General features: G+C 45.7%; 1 protein-coding gene across 1 annotated transcript in view; it reads right to left on the reverse strand.

The window, feature by feature from the left end:
- Positions 1-2,057: 2,057 nt before the first annotated feature.
- The window catches only part of LOC309584593 (vasculin-like), a gene marked incomplete at its 3' end in the record, with an annotated part of 137,337 nt that continues 117,377 nt past the window's right edge, over positions 2,058-22,017 (reverse strand). The window contains exons 10-11 of the mRNA XM_082300687.1: positions 3,004-3,106; positions 2,058-2,216 (exon numbers count right to left, since the gene is read on the reverse strand). Coding sequence (XP_082156813.1) covers positions 2,058-2,216; positions 3,004-3,106 — 262 coding nt within the window. The remainder of the gene's footprint in view (positions 2,217-3,003; positions 3,107-22,017) is intronic.

Genomic DNA, 22,017 nt, shown 5'->3' on the forward strand with positions numbered 1-22,017 from the left:
CCACCTAAAAACAGAGACTAGACAAGAATAAGGGAATAAAGCTAGGTATTTATTTGAAGGGCCTTCAAAGGTACACCCTGGGGAGTCCAGAGGCTACTGCCAATATGGACCCCAAGATGGACGACAGGTCATGAGTTCTTCACACTTCTATAAGTTTGGTTCATTTGCATAGCAGGGTTAATTCTCCAATTAAAGCTTCAGTTAATGATGTAATTTCCCCAAGATTGCCCCCCCCCCCCCCCCCCCCCCCCTTTAGAGGCTTTTTAGGCCTAGGATGGTCTGGGTGTCCTTGGAGAGCAGGCCTGGAGAGGCTTTGTTATGTCTACCTAGCATGAGAGAGCAGAAGTTAACAGGCTACAAGAAACTTCAGAGTTATACACTAAGCAGTACAGGATTTGAAAAATATGAAAGTTAAAACCTAAGGCATCACCCTGCCCCACATCCCCTACCCCTAGAGCCTGTACCCCAGCCCCCCAGTGTCTGTCAACCATGGCACACCAAAGGCAGTGCTCCACACACCCCTAACCCAGCTCCTGAGTGGCCAAATGACCAGAAGTCCCACCTGGGAGAAGGGCCCACAAAGGCCAAGGGGTATTTAAGGCCGAACACAAGGCCATCATGTTGTCTGGACCCTACCTCTTCTTGGAGTTTATCATTGTTGGAACCCAGGAGTTGGTAGCTCTATCTGTGCTTTTCTATACCTTTTCTGCCTTTCTCTCTTTCTCTTTTTTCTTCTAATTCCCTCTTCTTGGAATTCTTGAGTAACTTGGAATTGAACAGGCTTAAAGTTTGCTAAGTTGAATGGGCCAAGTTAATGCTTTGAGAAGTGTTTTATGTTGATTGAATGTTGCTCTAAACCTTTTGCCAAAGTTTACTTGATTTTCTAAAGTTGCCAGTAAAGTCTTTTGTGTTGTTTTGACCTCTTGAGAATATCTTGTTGGTATTTCTCCTGTGCGTCTAACTCAGAGTATATGAACAACTGTAAGCCTTTTTAAAAGTCTTGTCGAGCGAATTGTTTGGGGCCTTACACTCTGCTACCTTGGATTTAAAAGCTGATGAGACCATGCTGGATCTTAGGGTAGTGACTATCTACCTCTCTCTCCTTTTCCTTTCTCTTCCTTCTCCTACCTTCTTTTTTTCAAAATATATTGTAAGCCGGACCAAAAATCCAGTCAATATTAAGTGCCTTGTCCTATCTGGATGTTCTAAAGTTTGCAAATAAAAGTTGTTTGTTATTGAACTTCTTGAGAACTTTGTTGTTTCTCCCGTGCACTGTCCAGAGTATATCCAACTACCTTTCCTTAAACCCAGCAAGTGGGCTGGGGCATTACAGCATGTGAATAGTAAAATTAAAGTGCTTATTTTCCCCCAAGAAACATGTTCACTGTGAGAGTACTCAGTCTTGCAATACCTCACATAAAGCCTTCAAATAAAAGGTTAGTTCCAGGAATTTGAAACCGAAACATCAGGGGTTTTTTTCCATTAATAATGATGACTACACTACAAATGCCTAAAGAACAGTTATATGTGGAAAAAGCAGAATGGTACAACAGCTCAATTAAGGAAAAGAACTTTAGTGTACTTAGCTCATTTTAGCCAACATGCTACATTGCCCTTTTTGCATACAGAGTGGACTCAAGGATTTCCATTTTAGGAAAGAAATTACTTAGCAAGCAAAGCACTGTGTCAAGCTGCCTTTTTTTTTTTCCTCATATACTTGGACATATTAAGACAAGTCTTGCTAAACATTACACAATTCCTTTTGGTCTTATTATTAAATGAGAAAGTCTGGTTTATTACATTGGCACATTGCTCAGAAATGCTACAGTGATGAAGTCAGTCAGTGTTGGGTCAACCCAAGTCCTCATTCTACATTTTTTCACAAAGAAATTATAGTGATGTTCAACACAATATTCCTTGCTTTCTTCAGAGAAGAGTCCCATCATTCTTCCTCTAATGGGGCATGTTACTACATCAATTAGAATTTTTTTTTCAAACAATACATCCCCAAATTTTCATGGGATCAAAACAAGCTTCAACAGATGTTACAGAAATCTTCACATATCATCATCATCTGATGTATCACTGCTGCTTGTCTCAGAATCCTCATTCTCCAGAGTAGGTTTGAAAGTACTGTTTTTCCAGGGGCTAAATTTAAAATCACAGATGAAGCCATTTTTCAAAATGCTGTTTTTTTGAAGGCCATTTTTTTGTAACTGAAATGAGAAAACAAGATGTATCAGATAAATAAAAAGCTAAACACAACAATTTGTTCCATTTCAGCATTCTCTACGTCATCTATGGGCTACATTAGATCCACTGCACAACCTATTTTATGTATATGCACAAAGGAAAATTCACCTGAGAACCTTCACTTCTGGGCCAGCCACCTGCATCCAAGAGCCTCCAACTGTGCTAAACTAAGCTCCTGCAGTGAACAAGAGTTTACCCTCTTCTCACCCACTTCCTCAGACATCTTGCCCCAGTGATCCCTCCCACATGGTGTCTACGGTGATACAGTCCCTTTTTTCATGGTCTGCTGCAGACACATGTGCTAAGAAGGGCAGGTTCTGCAGCAAGGAAGGGACCCGGGAAGAGAAGAAGCAGAGAGGAATGGGTATCCCAGTCTGTATACCTGATGTAGTTGGAAAGTAAAAGACAGTGGAGAGAAGGAAACAACTTATTTTACAAAAAAGAAATTACTGCATTTCCAGACATAGTGCAGAAACTGGGCAATAAGCCAAGCATTTAAGAGTTTAATACTCAGAACCATTCCCCTACCCTTCCCTTGATATTTTGAGAACAGGTGTACTTACAATAAGCACTGGCCCCCTATCTTTTTAAAGCAACTATTATTCCAAAAGCACAAGGAGGCAAGACAGAGAAAAGAAAAAGGGTGCTGAAATGGCAGCATCCCTAACCATCAGAATTATTGAAGATCCCCCTCAAAGGTAGACACTTAGGGTAGCCACTGATAAGTTCATAAAGGAACATTAGTGTTACCTGTTCACTAATGACTTGAAATTCCCTCATCTCATCCTCTGTTAGTGGAGCACATGTTTCATCATTTTCACTGTCTTCCTGCCAGCCCATCTCCTTTAACAACCTTCAAAATAAAAAGGGACAACATTAAGGAATTTGCTACACACACTCAGATGTTTCAAGCTCTGCATACGTAGATGTGTAAAGACCTGTAATGAATGGATTAATCAGTCCATAACTATTTTAAAAACTGTTACATAGAAGTAGGTTTAAAGCTTTACAAAAGACATAAAGCACAAAAGTTGAGTTCTCAGGTCTTTCACAGAAGACTATTTTACCTCCATATGTTTAATTTCAAAGGTTTCAAAAATTAAACAGTAATACTTTATCTATAGAGCATAATTTTAAGCATAACAACACCATCACTTGCACATACCAAGTACTACATTTCCTGCCATCAGGTTTCACATAGATCCTGCTCTTCTGCCAACCCACTGAACATAAGGACACAAAAGGAAAATTTCATCATATTATCTCACTCAAAATCATAGAATCGCCAAGGTTAGAAGAGACTTTTAAGATCATCCAGTCCAATTGTCAACCCAGCACTGCCACTGTAACCCCTAAACCACTAAACCACATCACCCAGCACCAGATCCAAATGCCTTTTAAACACCTCCAGAGATGGTGACTCTACCACCTCTCTGGGCAATCTATTCCAATGCCTGACCACCTGAACAGTGAAAAACATTTTTCTAATATCTAATCTGAATGTCCCCTGTCTCATCTTAAGGCCATTTCCTCTGGTCCTCTCACTGCAGGCACAGTAGAAAAGACCTGCCCCCACCTCATTACAACTTCCTGTCAGGGAGTTGTAGAGCGATGAGGTTTCCCTTGAGCGTCCTCTTCTCGAGACTAAACAACCCCAGCTCCCTCAGCAGTTCCTCATAAGACATGTTTTCTAGACCTTTCACAAGCCTTTTTGCCCTTCGCTGGACATGTTCTAGCACCTCAATGTCCTTTTTAAAATGAGGGGCCCAAAACTGAACACAGTACTCAAGGTGTGGCCTCACCAGTGCTGAGTACAGGGGGATGATCACTTCCCTTGTCCTGCTGGCCACACTATTCATGATATAGGCCAAGATGCCATTGGCCTTCTTGGCTACCTGGACACACTGCTGGCTCATGTTCAACTGGCCTTCAACCAGCACCCTCAATTCCCTTTCTGCTGAACAGCTCTCAAGCCACTGTTCCCCCATCCTGTAGCGCTGCATGGGGTTGCTGCAACCCAAGTGCAGGACGCAGCATTTTGCCTTACTGAACCTCATACAGTTGTCCTTAGCCCATTGATCGAGCCTGCCCAGATCCCTCTGCAGAACCTTCCTGCCCTTGAGCAGATCAACACTCCCACCCAACTTAGTGTTGTCTGCAAATTTACTGAGGGTGCATTAAATCCCCATGTCCAGACCATCACTTCACAAATCTTTATTACCAGCTGAAAAAAAGCTGACAGTTTTTCATATTATGTTTTGATAAGGACAGTAGAACAGAACAGCATAGCCTTGGAGAAGTAGGTAAAGGATGTAACTTAGGCAAACAGAATTAATGCAAAATGCAAGCAGGATGCCAGCTGAGCTCTGCAAGGCTGACTAAGCAGGTTATGCAAAACAATGATATTGTGCTTACTCAAAACTGGGAGTTGAGGAACAGCCACCTAAAAAGGACACTGGATGTTGAGGACCACCGAAGAAGACCCCAAAGAATGATATAGACTTCCCATAAGGGGTGTGACTACGTAAAATAAAGTAATATATATGGATCAAGTAAGTGGGGATAGCTAATGAATATGTAATCAGTGTGTATGATAAAAACTGCTTACCCAACACTTGGGGCACTCGATTAGAGGAAGTATCCTCTGAGTGACCAGTGCACTGCAATAAAGAATGCCTGCTTTCTAATACTCAAAACTGTGTTAGAAAGTTTCTATCTGACCAATGTTGGTATGTATTGGTTTCAATTGGATGGCTGCTCTCCAGGACTGCAGCAATAAAAAACCAAAAGATAAAATAATTTGGATCATCTGCAAGTTCAGCTGTTGATGCACAGGACTTCACTTAAAAGCATATATGGTATTGGGACTATGGACTTTACAGCCCATTAAGCTGCAACTTCCATTGTTGTCTTGGTTTGAAAGACAGGTGTTTACTAAGGAAGGCAGAAGCCTCCCTTGGAATGGAAAATGTAACCCCCTTCCCTCCAAATTATTATAATTTTGAAATAAAGGGGCTTTCAGGCAAAGATGTGGGAAATAGGGATAACAGTTCTTTACTATTATATATATGTGTGTGTATAACAAGGCAAACAAACAACAATAACTATGGCAGTAACAGCAAACAGAACCAGTAACCTAGTGCCAGCCTTCTCGGCTGTCAGGCACTTTCCCCTTTGGTGCAATTACGGTCAGAGCCGGCAGGGGCGCTGGCGGCTCCCGGTGAGCAGGGCAGGTGCGATGGTTCCCCCGCGGCTGCAGGGGGCGCTGTGCCGCGAGCTCGGGGAGCACGCGGTAATAGTGGCTTGGCCAAGCCGGGAAGGGATGGAAGAAAGGCTTCACAAACCCCCTGGGGCAGCCGATTCTGGTGCCCCAGCAGGACCTTAGGGAGCAACAAACTGGAATGGCAGGAACGATCAAAAATCCCGGGTGGTAGATGAGATCTATCAATCTCCACAGCTGCAGCGGGAACCCTGGGATGTCTCGGCAGGCAGAGGGTGCAGAACTACAGTGTAGCGAAGACTTGGAGCAGTGCCGAAGAAACGGTGGGGGCCGGGCAGCCGTGGCCTGGCTCCCAGCAGGGCAGGGAAGGGCGGGCTCAGGATCCCGGGGTTTTTCCCTGAGGCACCCGAGCAGATGGTGAAAAGTCCTTCTTTTAGTGAGGCAGGGTGTTAAATAGGGTCCCAATGCAACGGCAGCTCCCCCGAGCAGAGCTCCACTCACGGTAGAAGAAAGGCAGCAGAAGGCAGGACCCTGCAGTGGTGATGAATTCTCCCCACAGCAACTGCAGCCTCTCTCCCCTCCAAATGCTGAGAGAACAAGAGAACTAGGGGCTCCACCCAACCCCATTTTCCCAGTCCAAATCTCTCGGCATCTCTGCCCTACACGAGAAAACCCCAGGTAAAAGAGAGTAGCCAGCTGGACCCTTCCCCTGAGCTGTGGCCAGGTCTTTTGTCTCTCTTAAGTATCCAGTCGTTATTGTCTCCTAGCAACACGTATGGGGGAAAATTCCGTAAGAGAAGAAAAAACAAAAGGAGAACTCTTAAAACCCCAACAATTGTCAATATCTTTGTGTAAGAAATTATCAAGGGCAAATGACTTTAGTACAATCAAGTGACCCTGGCTACACTAGTTCAAGCAGGAAGAAAGCAGAATCTAAGTAACTACCTTCATTTTAAGGCAAGAAATCTGTCAGGTGGAAAAATAAGAATATATCTCCTTTGTATAACTGCTCTGGTGGAGCAGCAGTGTAGGAATGCTGGCGATATTCCTCCATGCGAACAAACATCAGAGGTGGTTCCTCACCTCAGACCCATAGTATCTTCTGCATCAAGTTTGGAGATAGCAGCAATGCACTTGAGAGAAGTTGCATTGATAGTGACAGAAGCACAATTCAGGATGCAATGGTGTCTTGGGGTGACTTTGTGATGTGTATCCCATATCGCTGCCCTATGCCCAGAAATTAATTTTTGTACCTTTCTATGCCTTTAAACTGAGCCTGAGAGGGGGAAGGAAAAACTGAGCAAAACTTTTTCAAAGCAGTTTGCAGCTTGTTCAAGGTCACACAGAGATAGCAAATTTTTTTCCCAGCTGCGGCAGGGGAGGGAGGAGGCACTCGGCTTGCTGCTCCCAGGTCAGTTTTTGGCCAGTTGTTCAGCTTCTTTTTCTCCAAAGAGAGACTGAGAATTGAATTTTCTTCCCTTCCCCGGAATTTCAGATTTTCTCCTTTTCCACTGGACTGCTTCAATATCTGAACACATCGGGAGGACTTTCCACCGAGCACAGAGGGCCTGGCCCTGGGCCAAGCCCCAGCTCCGAGGAGACCAAAGGGAGGACTCTAACACTTTCCCAGGTTTTTTCTCCACAGCGAGAGATTTTATTATTTAGCATTATTATCCTTTTCCCGTGTGGTTGTTAAATAAATAGTTTTTATCTCTTTCACTTTCCTTCAAGGAAAATTTATTTTCCCCGAACCTGGTGGGGGAGGGGTGGTGACCTGCCTTCTCTCAGAGGATATATTTCTAAATTTGGCCAAACCGGATCAAATGGTCTCACAGTTTCTTTTTTTTACTACATGCTAATGTCAGAGCCAAGATAGGCTTCTTTGCAATTGAGTCTCACCTGACAGCTGATGCTAATATTCCAGCATAGACAGACTAAAACTAGGAGCAAATTTTGGGAGGAGGGGAAGAAAATAAATGGAGACAGATTCCTCTCATGACTAAGCTTGAGACGTCCAAAGATGCAATAATAAAAGTGTTTTAGCTAGTGCAAAAAGTGGGACAGCAGTATCTGAGCAGAAAGAAAATGGTTTTAGGCCTTAAGACACTGTGAAAACAGATTATCTGAGGGTGAAGACACTGTGACATTTAACAATGAAGATAATAAGTTCTCTTGCTGCAAAGTTTGGGACAAAAGGATTAGCACCTTCTTCAAGCAAACCACACACCTGTTGACCTTAAATGTTAAAGGAGGTTAAAGTTATTTCACAAAAAATATAGATGTTTCTAAAGTATATGCCAGTATATGCCAGAACTGACACAAGAAACTGATACTTAGAGCTGAAGAACAGAATATACTAAAACAGGGAAGTTAGATGAACTCACAGTTGAGGTCATGTGCCAGGTAATCTGTTTAGCCAGATGTCAGCAAGAAATGCCCTTCAACCCTCCCTGCAAAAAATTCGAGGTCCAAATACAATACACATGCATTGGATGAGTCACTACAGGTGACCAATGACACCAGAGACTGTTGTTAAAACCATAATAAAAGCCTGGAATTGAAGGGGGAGTGGGTGTGTGTGTGTGTGTCCTCTAATGTTTGAACCAAACTGGACAATGTGACAGCCAGAAACAGTGAAATCCTCAGGAAGCAGTAATATGCAAGTCATCTAAAGCTTCTTTCTTTTAAGAGAATATGTGCATTTGTATACACATACAGAAAAAGACTTGCCATTATGCAATGTCAAAAGCAGTTCAATGATATTTTTAAGCAACAGCAATTTGAGGCAGAAAATTTTACTGCAAGCAAGTGAAGATGTTAACGGTATTATGTACAGTTAAGTGACTAGTTACATAGCTCCTGTTAATGTAAATAACATTTAGGGCAATAGCTAACTTTTAAGCAATATCATCTAAAGTTAGCAGGACTACTGACCCTTTAAAGCAACATTACCCTTCTAGAATGGTTAAAAGTGTGAACTAGATAAAAAAAATTAGGCTTCTGATTAGCAAACTTGACACCAACAGGATGAGTACATAATCACTGCATGTTGGAAACTCCCACAGCAGAAAGGAAGCCCAAGATATATTTTGTACAACATGTACCTATAAGTTATTACCTATGCACAAGTATTCTGTGAGTTAACCTGGTCGCTTCGAGTCAAATTTACCAGAAAAAGGCTTACCATAACATCCGTCTACATACATGCAGAGGTCTCAGCCAAAGGGCTGGTATAGTATGGAGACAAAGCATCTCTGGAATACCACAAGGGAAGATCCTTGCCCAGAAACCCTATGAAGGCCACTCAAAGTCATTTGAATTGACAAATGAGAGTTAGATTTGACTCATACCTTCTAATCAAAAATCAGCAGCCTCTAGTGGCCAAGATTTTCTGTCTCCATAGCCAATGGTGGAATAAAAGGAACAGAGAAGGGTACATTTTAATTTTCATACTCGTGAGGAATAAAAGGTCATGGAAGTTTCCTCTGCAGGTACTATAAAAGGAAAAGTTCTCTAGTTCAACGTATATGTAGAATCACTAAATATATAAATATATAAATAAATAAAAATAAATATATGTGAATATATAAAAATATATGTATCACCAAAAAAAAAAAAAAATCTATCTAATCTATCACTACATTTCCGTAGTTGCCAGAAACAGTAAAAATTCAACAGAGCTCATTGACAAGCTCACCTCCAGACCAAATTGTGATTTCCCAGCAGTATCATTGCCAATCTCTACCAGTTGCTACTGTAGTCACTATTATCATAGAATCATTAAGGTTGGAAAACACCTCTAAGATCACCAACTCCAACAATCAACCCAGCATCATCACCATGTTCACCATTAAACCATGTCCCCAAGTGCCACATCCACATGTTTTTTGAGCGCTTCAGGGGTGGGTACTCCACCACTTTCCTGAGCAGCCTGTTCCATTGCTTGACAACCCTTTCTGTGAAGAATTTTCTTCCTAATATCCAGTCTAAACCTCCCCCGATGACACTTGAGGCCATTTCCTCTCATTCTGTCTCTTGTTACTTGGGAGAAGAGACTGACCCCTACCTGGCTACAACCTCCTTTCAGGGAGTTGTAGATGATAAGGTCCCCCCTGAGCCTCCTTTTCTCCAGGCTAAACAACCCCAGTTCCCTCAGCCGCTCCTCATAAGACTTGTGCTCCAGACCCTTCACCACCTTTGTTGCCCTTCTTTGGATAGGCTCAAGCACTTCAATGTCTTTCCTGTCATGAGGAGCCCAAAACTGAACACAGTTCTCAAGATGCCTCACCAGTACTGAGTACATGGCACTTCCCTTGTCCTGCTGGCCACACTATTTTTGGTACAGGCCAGGATGCCATTGGCCTTCTTGGCCGCCTGGGCACACTGCTGGCTCATGTTCAGCTGAGTGTTGACCAGCTTCCCCAAGTCCTTTACTATGTAGTATTTCTCTAGTATTATGAGATACTAGAATTGTTTCAATCCTTTTTTGAAGTTACTTTCTCCCTTTCAAGTGCATTTTCTTGTGATATCACTGAATGTACTGGGTTTACATGGCTAGGTTTTGGTAGTGGGGAGCTACAGGGGTGGCTTCTCTGAGAAACTGCTGGAAGCTTCCTCCATGTCGAGCACAGCCAATGCCAGCTGGCTCCAGGATGAATGTGCTTCTGGCCAAGACTGGGCCAATCAGAAATGGTGGCAATGTCTCTGTGATAACATATTTAAGAAGAAAAAAAAGTGATTGCACAGATGTAATTGTGGCCAGAGAAGAGTGGGGTGAGAATATGTGAGAGGAACAACTCTGCAGATACCAAGGTTAGTGGAGAAGGAGGGGCAGGAGGTGCTCCAGGTGCTGGAGCTGAGATTCCCCTGCAGCCCATGGTGAAGACCATGGTGAGGCAGCTGTGCCTTTGCAGCCCATGGAAGTCCATTGGGATGCAAAGATCCACCTGCAGCCCATGAAGGAGACCCATGGTGGAGAAGGTGGATACCTGAGAGGAGGCTGTGACCTTGTGGGATGCCTGTGCTGGAGCAGGCTCCTGTCAGGGACCTGTGGACCCATGGAGAGAGGAGTCCATGCTGTAACAGATTTCCTGGTAGGACTTGTGACCCTGTGGGGGACCCATGCTGGAGCAGGCTGTGCCTGAAAGACTGCACCCTGAGGAAAGGGACCAACATTGGAGCAGCTTGTGGAGAAATGTTGCTTAGGGGATGGACTCACATTGGAGAAGTTCATGGAGAACTATCTCCCGTGGTAGGGACCCTACACTGGAGCAGAGGAGGGACTCCTCTCCCTGAGCGTGGGAGAAACAACATGTGATGAACTGACCATAACTCCCACTCCCGTCTCCCTGCACCACTGGGGGAGGAGGTAGAGCTGGGAAGGAGGAAGGGGTGGGAGGAATGTGTTTTTAAGGTCTTATTTTACTTCTCATTATCCTGCTCTTATTTTGTGAGTAATGAATTTGATTAATATCTCTAATTCGAGTCTGTGCATGACGGCATTTGGTGAGTGATCTTTCTCTGTCCTTATCTCAAGTCATGAACTTTTTGTTATATTTTCTATCCCCTGTCCAGTTGTGGAGGGGAGTAATAGAGAGGCATTGTGTGTTTGGTGTCCAGCCAAGTTCAACCAACTACAGTCCTTTTTGGCACCCAAACAGGGACGAGACAAAGGTAATTATATATATCTTGCATGCTATAGTAATAGTAGTTATTGAGTAGCAAGCTCCTGTGTGGGATACAGAGTTTGTCAGCTGCACTGCTTATCTCTTTATTTTGCTGTTTGGGAACATACTAATATAAACAATGGCTCTATGCTTTGCCCTTACATTGATGGCCATATGCTGGGAGAGCTGTCTTCTGTGGACCATGAGGGAATACACTTCTCTCTGCCTGCCTGAGATTTATGTGAATGGTTTTATAATGCAGCCTCCCATGGTCATTGCTCATCCTTATGTAAGCTTCTTAATACAGTTAATAATATTAACGAATACTCTTTGCACACTATGGGGTTCATGGAATCTGGTGTCATCCTGGCATAAGAGAAAACAAACTTTAGGTGAAAAGATATTGAAATCTGCCCTGAGGCATCCGGTTCCTGGGTGGCAGGGTATGTGGAAGGATTTGGGCAGGTTCCTAGGGTGGTTATCACCTCCCAGTACCTGGCACTTTATACCTGAACAGGTAACCAACCTTGGCAAACTGACGTGTGACCTGATAGAAGGGTGCCTTGTGTACCCCACTGAAAACCAGCAGCTCCTCACCCTGTACTGGAGCCTGGTCTATGCCTATTGGGCCACTGTTCAGTACTCTTAGAGGACGGTAGTTGAAGCAAAAACCCAAACTGCATTTGAGGGCACTATAGCTGAAATAGGGACCAAAAGAACAACTACAGTAATTGCTCCAATAATGAAAGAGAAAAAATGGATAAGGCAAGTCACAAGTCCATATCATTGATTAGAAATGGAGGAGGATGAAGAAGAAGAAGAAGAAAACGAGGAAGAAGAAGAAGAAAATGAGGAAGAGGAAGAACAAGAAGAACAAGAACAAGCAGAAGAACAAGAAGAGAAAAAGAAAATAACAAGAAGATAAAGAGCAAGAAGAAAAAGAACTAGGAGAGGAGGGGATAGATGAAGAAGCAGGTCCTTCAACAAAGAAATTGAAAGGAGTGTGTACCAGTTTGAAAGCAAACCAGTGAGAGACTCAAAATCAGAACTACAATTTAATAGGAAAATTAAAATAAATGCCATAGTACAGAAACACTGACAGAGTCAGGATACAACCTGACACCCTGTTGGTCAGGGTGGTGGTAGCAGTCCAACTAAATGGTGGCTGCAGTCCTCCTGAAGTGATAGATGTGGTTCTGTTGAAGCAGTGATCCTGTAGAAGGGTCTGGTCTTCCTCTGAAGGTCCAGTAGTGGTTATGTAGCTCTTGTTCTCTGGGAACCCAGCAGGTAAGGGTAGACTGTGGTGTTCCAAACCTCAGATTATATCCAGGTAGGAATGCTTGGTTCCTCCCTCTGGGCGGAGCATCTCACAATGTGATGATGCAATTTTATGAGTCATGCAGTGAGGCTTGATAGCCCATTAACAGAAAAATATCCCTCCAGAGGGAGTTATCAGGGATGTGTCATGGAAGAGATAAAGAACACTGCCCCACCTGGTTTTAACAGATGGTGGTAGAATACATACTTTTGGCTATATCTTACATTGTAACCTAAGATATTATCCACCCCTTATTCTATTACCATCTGCATCATACCCAAATCAATACCCTCTTTAAACTCTTCTATACACAAAGAAACCTTACACACAGCTCTCACTTAAGATTAGGTCTCCTTGTGGTACACAATGGGTTTCCCCATCTTTCTGCATTACCCACCAAGTGTAACCAGGTCCTTGAGCAAAAACAATCCCACAGATGGGTTTGCCTTTGCCTGAGGTGGGATTAATCCAAACAGTCTTTCCTAAAATACCTCTCATGTGTACCATAGGGACTTTATCTCCATCCACTGTGTGCAAGGGCTCGGACTGGGCAGGACCAGCTTGAGTGATGGACCCTTAGGTATTGACCATCCAGGTGGCCTTTGCTAAGTTCACTTCCCAATTTTTGAAGGTCCCCCTGCCAAGTGCCTTCAGGGTGGTCTTAAGTAGTCCATTGCACTGTTCAACTTCCCTGGCAGCTGGTGCGTGATAAGGGATATGATATAGCCATTCGATACTGTGTTCTCTGGCCCAGGTGTTTATATGGTTATTCCTGAAATGAGTCCCATTGTCCGACTCGATTCTCTCAGGGGTGCCATGTCTCCACAGGACTTGCTTTTCCAGGCCCAAGATGGTGTTCCGGGAAGTAGCATGAGGCACAGGGTAGGTCTCCAACCATCCAGTGGTGACTTCCACCATGGTCAGCACATAGTGCTTGCCTTGGCGGGTTTGGGGAAGGGTGATGTAGTCAATTTGCCAGGCTTCCCCATACCTATACTTAGACCATCGTCCACCGTACCACAGAGGCTTCACCCGCTTGGCCTGTTTGATTGCAGCACAGGTCTTGCAGCTGCGGATGACCTGTGAGATACTGTCCATAGTTAGGTCCACCCCTCGGTCACGAGCCCATCTGTACGTTGCATCTCGTCCCTGATGACCAGAGGCGTCATGGGCCCAACGAGCTAGGAATAATTCTCCCTTGTGCTGCCAGTCCAGATCCACCTGTGATACTTTCACCTTGGCAGCTCGGTCCACCTGCTCGTTGTTGCAATGTTCTTCATTAGCCCGACTCTTGGGTACGTGCGTATCCATGTGTTGAACCTTCCCGACCAGCCTCTCTACCCGAGTGGCGATGTCCTGCCAAATCTCAGTGGCCCAGATGGGTTTCCCTCTGCGCTGCCCATTGGCCTTTCTCCAGCGATCCAGCCATCCCCACAGAGTGTTAGCTACCATCCACGAGTCGGTGTAGAGACAGAGCCTTGGCCACTTCTCTCATTCGGCAATATCCAAAGCCAGCTGGACGGCTTTAAGCTCTGCAACCTGACTAGATCCACCTTGTCCCTCGGTAGCTTGTGCAACGCGTCATGTGGGGCTCCATACTGCAGCTTTCTATTTCTGGCTAGCGCCCACAATTCGTCAGGAACTATCTGTGAAGAGGGCATATCGTCTTTCGCTCTCCGGTAGCTCATTATATGGTGGGGCTTCCTCAGCACGTGTCACTTGCTCCTTCTCTTCTTCAGAAGATAATCCAAAAGTCTCACCTTCGGGCCAGTTTGTTATAATTTCCAGAATCCCAGGGCAATTAAGATGTCCTATCTGGATGTGTGATGAGGGCAATCCACTTGCTCCACGTGACATCGGTGGCATGTGTGGAAGGAACCTTTCCCTTGAACATCCAACCCAGCACTGGTAGTCGGGGTGCCAGAAGCAGCTGTGCTTCGGTGCCAATTACCTCTGAGGCAGCTTGAACCCCTTCATAAGCTGCAAGAATCTCCTTCTCTGTTGGGGTATAGCTGGTCTCGGATCCTTTGTATCCCCGACTCCAGAACCCGAGTGGTTGTCCTCGAGTCTCTCCAGGTCCCTTCTCCCACAGGCTCCAGGAGGAACCATTCTCCCCGGCCGCAGTGTAGAGCACATTCTTCACATCCTGCCCTGTTCTGACTGGCCCAAGGGCTACTGCATGGGCAATCTCCTGCTTAATTTGTTCGAACACTTGTTGTTGTTCGGGGCCCCACTGGAAATTGTTTCTCTTTCGTGTCACAAGATATAGAGGGCTTACAATTGTGCTGTACTCCAGGATATGCATCCTCCAAAAGCCCACGGTTCTTAGAAAAGCCTGAGTTTCATTCTTGTTGGTAGGTGGGGACATAGCAGTGATCTCGTTGATTACCTCCGTTGGGATCTGGCAAAGTCCATCTTGCCACTTGACTCCTAGAAACTTAATTTCTTGAGCAGGTCCCTTAACCTTACTTTGCTTAATGGCAAAGCCAGCTTTCAGCAGAATCTGGATAATCTTTTCTCCTTTCTCAAAGACTTCCCCTGCTGTGTTCCCCCATATGATGATGTTATCTATGTACTGCAGATGTTCCGGAGCCTTGCCCTTTTCTAGTGCAGTCTGGATCAGTCCATGGCAGATGGTGCGACTGTGCTTCCACCCCTGGGGCAGCCAGTTCCAGGTATACTGCACACCCCTCCAAGTGAGAGCAAACTGGGGCCTGCACTCTGCTGCCAGAGGAATGGAGAAGAAGGCATTTGCAATATCGATGGTTGCGTACCACTTTGCTGCCTTGGATTCCAGCTCGTACTGAAGCTCCATGTCTGGCATGGCAGCACTCAGTGGCCGCGTGACTTCATTTGGGCCACAGTAATCCACGGTTGTTGCTATTCAGGAGAGCCGAGGGTGGACAACCCGGTGTGCCATGACCTTCCTAGAGAGAGCATCCTGCAAAGAACAACTCTTCCAGGAGCGGTGGCTGGCTTCCCTGGGCAGCAGGCGATTTCAGCAAGTGTAGCAATTCCTCAGCTACAAGTGATTTCAGGTCTTGTGATTCAGCCCTTTGTGAAATCACCCAAGGCGAACTCGGGGATAGAGAGACAGGAGCCTTGTATAGCAGTTCCATGGAGGTAGCCTTTATTGTCCAGCAGCCTCTGTGAAGAGAAGTCCAGGGATGAGAACTCCCTACTGAGGGGCAGAAACAGGGGCTTTTTATGGGGTGGGGTAGAAACCAACTAGCCAGCTGGGTACAGGCTATTACCATATAGAAACAAGGCATGCTGGGGGTGGTTCACTTTCTCGCCATGACCCAGAGGAAGGTTGCTTATCTCTGGGGAAGGTCATCTTGCCCTCAGGCCTCTCCTCCAAGGGAGTGCAGAGGGCTCTTGTGCCAAGGGCTCCCAGCCCTCCACAACTCCCCCTTCTTTTTTTACCAAGAATGCCTCCCCAATGGCCTTTTTAAAGCAGCATAAAAAACATGAGAACATAAGCAATACGATAAGAATTACAATGAAAATCCACAAAGCACCCTTAACTAAAGAAAGTGCCCACCCTTGGAGTCCCCATTGTCTGAGAAAGTTGTTGAGACCGTCTGTGATTTTTTCTTCTGTCTTGATTTGGTGGACTTGATCTTTTAGTAGCTGGATGTTCTTTGAGATGGAGTCACTATGTGATGTTAAATCAAAACAGCAGATGCCTTCAAAATCTTGACAGCCATGTCCATGGACTAGGAGCAGGAAGTCAATGGTTGCCCGGTTTTGCAGTGTCACGTGTCTGATGGTTTCTTCATCTTGGAGGAGATCACTTAGGGTGGCAGATGTTGCATTGGCCTGCTTGCTAAGACAGCACCCCAGGTGATTTAGCTCACCAAGGGCTTTAGCAGCAGCTACCCAAGGTAGAAGTAGGGAGACTGCTACCCTTTTTCCTTTACTCCAATTAATAACTTGGGAATCACAATTTTCATCATATTCCATGTACGATCGTTTTTGGTGTGCCAATTTGTGTGCCGAATTATTCTTTAAACCTTGGAGTATCGTAATGTTTGGGGTGAGGGTAGTAAGCTGGCCAAGGCTACAAGGACCCCCTCGAAGGCATGAGGGGATCCCGGCCCATGCCCTGTCTCCACAAATAAGAAACACTCCCCGGGGCAACACTTTGGGATGGAGTGAGGATGAAGAAAGCATATGACTGGTGTAATTGCACCAATTTGGAGGATTATAAACTTTGTTATTTGGTGATACATTTTTTTTATGGGTAGACCTAATAAGGTCAAGGTGGTTCAAATGTTGGCCGGATAGTTTATAATGAAGTTGCACACAGTAATGAGCTTTGGAGGACCCCAATAAGTCCAATTCCTGGGGTTCCTCTGGTGCTTGTGGAAGAATCTTGGTCCACTCGTCCCAAATGTCTACCAGATTGGGTTTCTTACGTGCATATGGGTATTCATGTGCTGCTAGAGGAATCCCTACCAGGCATGTTGACAATGGGTTGTCTAGGTTGCCCATGGACAGGCACGAGTTATCTTGTTTTAATGTCCTTGCTAGGGTCACCCAGATGTTATGGCTGGGCTGTGGGACAACCCAGCTGAGGGCCTGTGGCACTGTGAGGAGCGTCCAGGCAGCAGTGAGGGCAGCACCAAGGTAGATGGGTCTCATCTTTAGACAGGGATGGGGCTTCTGATAGGGAATATAAATGAAAATTTGTTAGCTTTGAGGTGAAGGGGAAGGGTTGTCTTCACTTTTCTTCCCTCCTCCCTTTCCATTTCCTCTTTCTTTGTATTTTAAAAATGAATACTGTTGGGGGGGATAGAGGGTTTGGGATATTCTGGTTGGAGGTAAGCGAGGGCTGGGGAGGAGAGGGAGGGGAGGGAACAGGAAGGTAGGTATATATGTAAGTGGGGTTTTAGGGGTAACTGGGGAATAACTTATTTATAACAGCATTGGCCAGATGTATGTCTGGCCTGTAGTTTGCATTTTGTTAAGTAGAGTCCTTCCTGGAGCTGCGTTTTGTCTGTGATCTGGTGACGGGACGGTGGATTCTTCTTGGCAGTCGATGCTTCCTCCGTCTCCAGGCTGAGCTTCTCTGGTTATCTGGGCTTGATGTGTCAGACTCCAGGATATTTCGGTTATTATTTGTAGAGGCAGTGTTTGCAGGGCCTAAGTATGGTTTGATGTTTTTTCCTGGGAACCATTTGGGGCTGGATGGTAGTGAAACACAGGCATACCCCCTCCCCCAGGTAATCAACTGGAAAGGCCCAGAAATCTCATGTGTTTCTGGATCCTTGATTAGCACTGGCAGTTTCTCAGTGAGCTTAGCTCGGGTCGAATTCAAGAAGTGCCGGAGTACAGGGGGGTCAGGCTCTGATGATGTACAATTTAGGAAATTAATAACGTAGACAGCCTTACAGAGTCTCTCAATGGGAGACATAATCTCTGTTTCTCTCCGTTGCTGATTGAGGACTCTTTTGAGCGTCTGAGTCCTTTCTACTATGGATTGTCCTGTGGGATTAGCGGGTATACCCTTTGTGTGTTTTACTCCCCATTGGTTGAAGAAATCTTTCAATTTGTGGGAGGTATAGGCAGGCTCATTATCTGTTTCTATTTGTTCAGGGACTCCCAGGGTGGCAAATGCAAGGAGAAAATGCTTGATGGTGTGGGTGGCATTCTCTCCTGCGTGGGCTGATGCAAACACTGCCCCAGAAAACGTGTTGACTGACATGTGCACATACTTAGACTTTCCAAAGGATGGGAAGTGGGTCACGTCAGACTGCCATAATTGGCAGCTGTTCAGGCCCTGGGGGTTAACTCCGGTACCCATAGATGGTATCTGGTAATTTTGGCAGTTTGGACATGTTGCTACACACGGTCAGTCTCCATTCTCCACTGGACTTACCATATAGGGCTCTTAGAGGGTGAACGAGCCTTGCTGACCACCCCTTGGCTCTCCAGTTTACGAATCATCTTATGGATGGGGACCACAGAGTCTCTGTCGGTGCAGTATTGCCGACAGTGCACTGTTGCTGTGGCGATTGGTACTTGTTGATCTTCAACTCTCAGCAGTCCCACAGCAGAGGGGTCATCTGAAAGACCAGGCAGGGTATTCAGTTGTCTGATGTCTTCTGTCTCTACAGCAGCTCTTCCAAAAGCCCAACAATGTTCTTTTGGGTCTTTGAAATACCCATTTCTGAGATAGTCTATGCCAAGGATGCATGGAGCCTCTGGGCCAGTCACAATGGGGTGTTTCTGCCACTCGTTCCCAGTTAAACTCACTTCAGCATCTAGTGCTGTCAGCTACTGGGATCCTCTTGTCACCCCAGAAATAGAAATTAATTCTACTCTCACATACCTTGATGGCATTAGAGTACATTGAGTGCTGGTGTAAACCAAAGCTGTGTATTTTTGTGGGTCAGACATGCCAGGCCATCAGATCCACACAGTCCAATAGATCCTATTGTCCCTCTCCTCTACCTGGCTAGAGGCAGGGCCCCTCTATTCCTGGTCATGGTACACATTGCTCCCCTCCGGTGAATATGCTCCTGAGGTCCCTTCAAGAGAATCAATCATATTATCATTCCTATACCATCTGGGGTTCTGTCCACGAGAGATTGGAGCAGCATTGACTCTAGATGAGTTTCTTGTAGTAGTTGTTCCTCTTTTTAGTTCACGTACCTGGGCTTCTAAGGAGGAGGTGGGTTTTATCCCACTTCCTCATGTCTTCGCCATGCTCCTGAAGGAAAAAAACAGAGGTTACCTTGCGGAGTATGTGTTCTCTCCCCGGCTGGGGGGCGTCTGCTCCTGATGGTAGAGACTCTTACTGGTTCTGGTGAGATTTGGTAAATTCCTTCCTTAAGCTCCTTTTTCAGTTTCTGGTGGCCCTCTTCAATTTTCTCTTCCAAGCTCTGGACATGCTCAGCCAGCTTTGGATGAAACATGGCTGAGTAACGGGGCGGTGACAGTGTCCTCGTAAATTCTTAGCTTGTTGACCAATGCGCCTATCGCTAGCCGGGCGCTGCAGCTTTGTGCTGTAGCATGAGGTGCTGTGACCTTCCAAAAGCGTCTCTTTAGCGAAGCCGCTCGGCAGGACCAGCACACACTCACACACGCGTGCACACACAAACGGATAGCTCCAGTAATATGAGTCAACGGCAAAGAGGCAGAAAGGGTCTCCGTGTAGAGTTCCACGGATGAAGGTTTATTGCAGCCACACCGTGAAGGAGTCCAGGGATGAAGACAAAAGACAATGGAGGGTCCAGGTTTAAGTACGGGAGCAGGGTGAGCATCAGAGACCAATGATCTGAGGGCATGGGGGCAGTACACAGGTGGGACTAGGGAATGGGAGCCAATAGGGAAACTCTGGGGGAGTGGCAAGGGCCAATGGGGGAACAGGAAGTGGAGAACTTTCTAGGGCATGGGACATATAAGGTAACAAGGGGGAGGAGGGGCCATGGGCCAACCAGGGAAGCAGAACTGGGGTAGATTAGCATAACAGAACAGAGCATCCTGGGAGAAGCTTCTTTTCTCACCCTAACCTGGGGAGGAATTTCTGGTACTAGGGACTGTCTTACCAGTGGGCTATCTTTGTCCCTTGTACCACAGGCTAACCGGCCACCACATGTGCCCACCTTGTCCTTTCCTTCCCTCCATTGCAGCATTGCCAGGTAACAGGAGTACATCTCTGGTCCAAGCCATGCGAATCTCAACCACATTTGTGACGTGCACTGGACACCATCTGCGCTCTTGGGGAATCTCTCGTCTTTTGCAAAAATGATCTCCAGCACAGCCAATTCCCTTAGGCATGGGATACCTTGTTCCATTGTGCTCCATTTTCCTTGGTGCACCTGGAGGTCTTTACAAAGGTATCTGTTCCTTACACTTGCCAGCAGTTGCCACCAGAGGCTGAGAGTTTCCTGGGTTCTCCAGATCCCCTGGTCAATGAGCACATCCTGGGACAGGGATCCCAGTTGCCTGGCCACACTTCCATCCAGAATTGTGTCATTGGCTGCAGCGTCCCAAATGCAGAGCAGCCAGGTCAAGATGGACTCATTCGTCTGATGGGTGAACTCCCTCCTCAGGTCACGCAGCTCACCCAGGGATAGAGAGCAAGTGATGATCTCTGGCTCTGTCTCTTCTGCTGGGTGCGGAGGTCCAGGCACCTCCTTGTCAGTCACTGATTTGCTTTTCAATTTCTTCTGCAAGACCCATGTAAGCATGTTGAGCATCATGGTGAATAGGTGGTTTCCGTAATACAAAATTGTAATTCTGACTTCTCTCAGGACTGGCCTCACATTGGGCACCAAAATATGTACTAGTTTGAAAGCAAACCAGTGAGAGACTCAAAATTAGAACTACAATTTAATAGGAAAATTAAAATAAATGCCATAGTACAGAAACACTGACAGAGTCAGGATACAACCTGACACCCTGTTGGTCAGGGTGGTGGTAGCAGTCCAACTAAATGGTGGCTGCAGTCCTCCTGAAGTGATAGATGTGGTTCTGTTGAAGCAGTGATCCTGTAGAAGGGTCTGGTCTTCCTCTGAAGGTCCAGTAGTGGTTATGTAGCTCTTGTTCTCTGGGAACCCAGCAGGTAAGGGTAGACTGTGGTGTTCCAAACCTCAGATTATATCCAGGTAGGAATGCTTGGTTCCTCCCTCTGGGCGGAGCATCTCACAATGTGATGATGCAATTTTATGAGTCATGCAGTGAGGCTTGATAGCCCATTAACAGAAAAATATCCCTCCAGAGGGAGTTATCAGGGATGTGTCATGGAAGAGATAAAGAACACTGCCCCACCTGGTTTTAACAGATGGTGGTAGAATACATACTTTTGGTTACATCTTACATTGTAACCTAAGACAGTGAGAAAAATCAAACAGGAAACCAAAGTTACTTGGTCCCAGACCTCATCAGAACTTCGAAACTTGCAAAAAGATTACAGCCGCCAGCCAGGTGAGTGGATTTCTGCTTGGCTGCTTTGATACTGGGATAATGGGGCCGACAGTCAGCATTTAGAAAGTCATGAAACCCAACAACTGGGATCCCTTGCTAAAGATCGGGAAATTGAAAGAGGAATTGGAAAAGAAGAATCAATTTGCAGCCTCTGGAGACAGCATCTCTCAAGCATGAGCGCAAGATATCCATTTAAGGAAGATCTTGTGAACTCCCCAGGAAAGTGGACCACTGCATACCAAGGTATCCAGTACTTGTGAGAATTAGCAGTGCTGGAAGTCAGCTACAGTGATCTAAAAAGTGATATCCCTAAATATCCAGAGGATGCCCTGTACACAATGGCCACATGGAAGAAGGTGGTTCAAAGCACTCCTGCATCATATTCCAGCAGCTTGGTAACTGGCCTAGTTGTGTCCCCTCCCAGGATCTTGTCCACTCCCAGCCCCTTGATGGGGAGGAAAATGTTGGAGAGACAGCGCTGATGCTGTGCCAGCACTGCTCAGCAGTAGCCAAAACATGGGTGCGTTATCAACACCTTTCCAGCTCCCAATGCAAAGCACAGCGCTGGGATGGCTACTATGGGGAAATGAACTCCAGCTCAGCCAGACTCAATACACTGACAA

The sequence above is a fragment of the Coloeus monedula genome, assembly GCF_965178545.1.
Source record: "Coloeus monedula genome assembly, chromosome: W".
In the NCBI taxonomy this organism is placed as follows: Eukaryota; Metazoa; Chordata; class Aves; order Passeriformes; family Corvidae; genus Coloeus; species Coloeus monedula.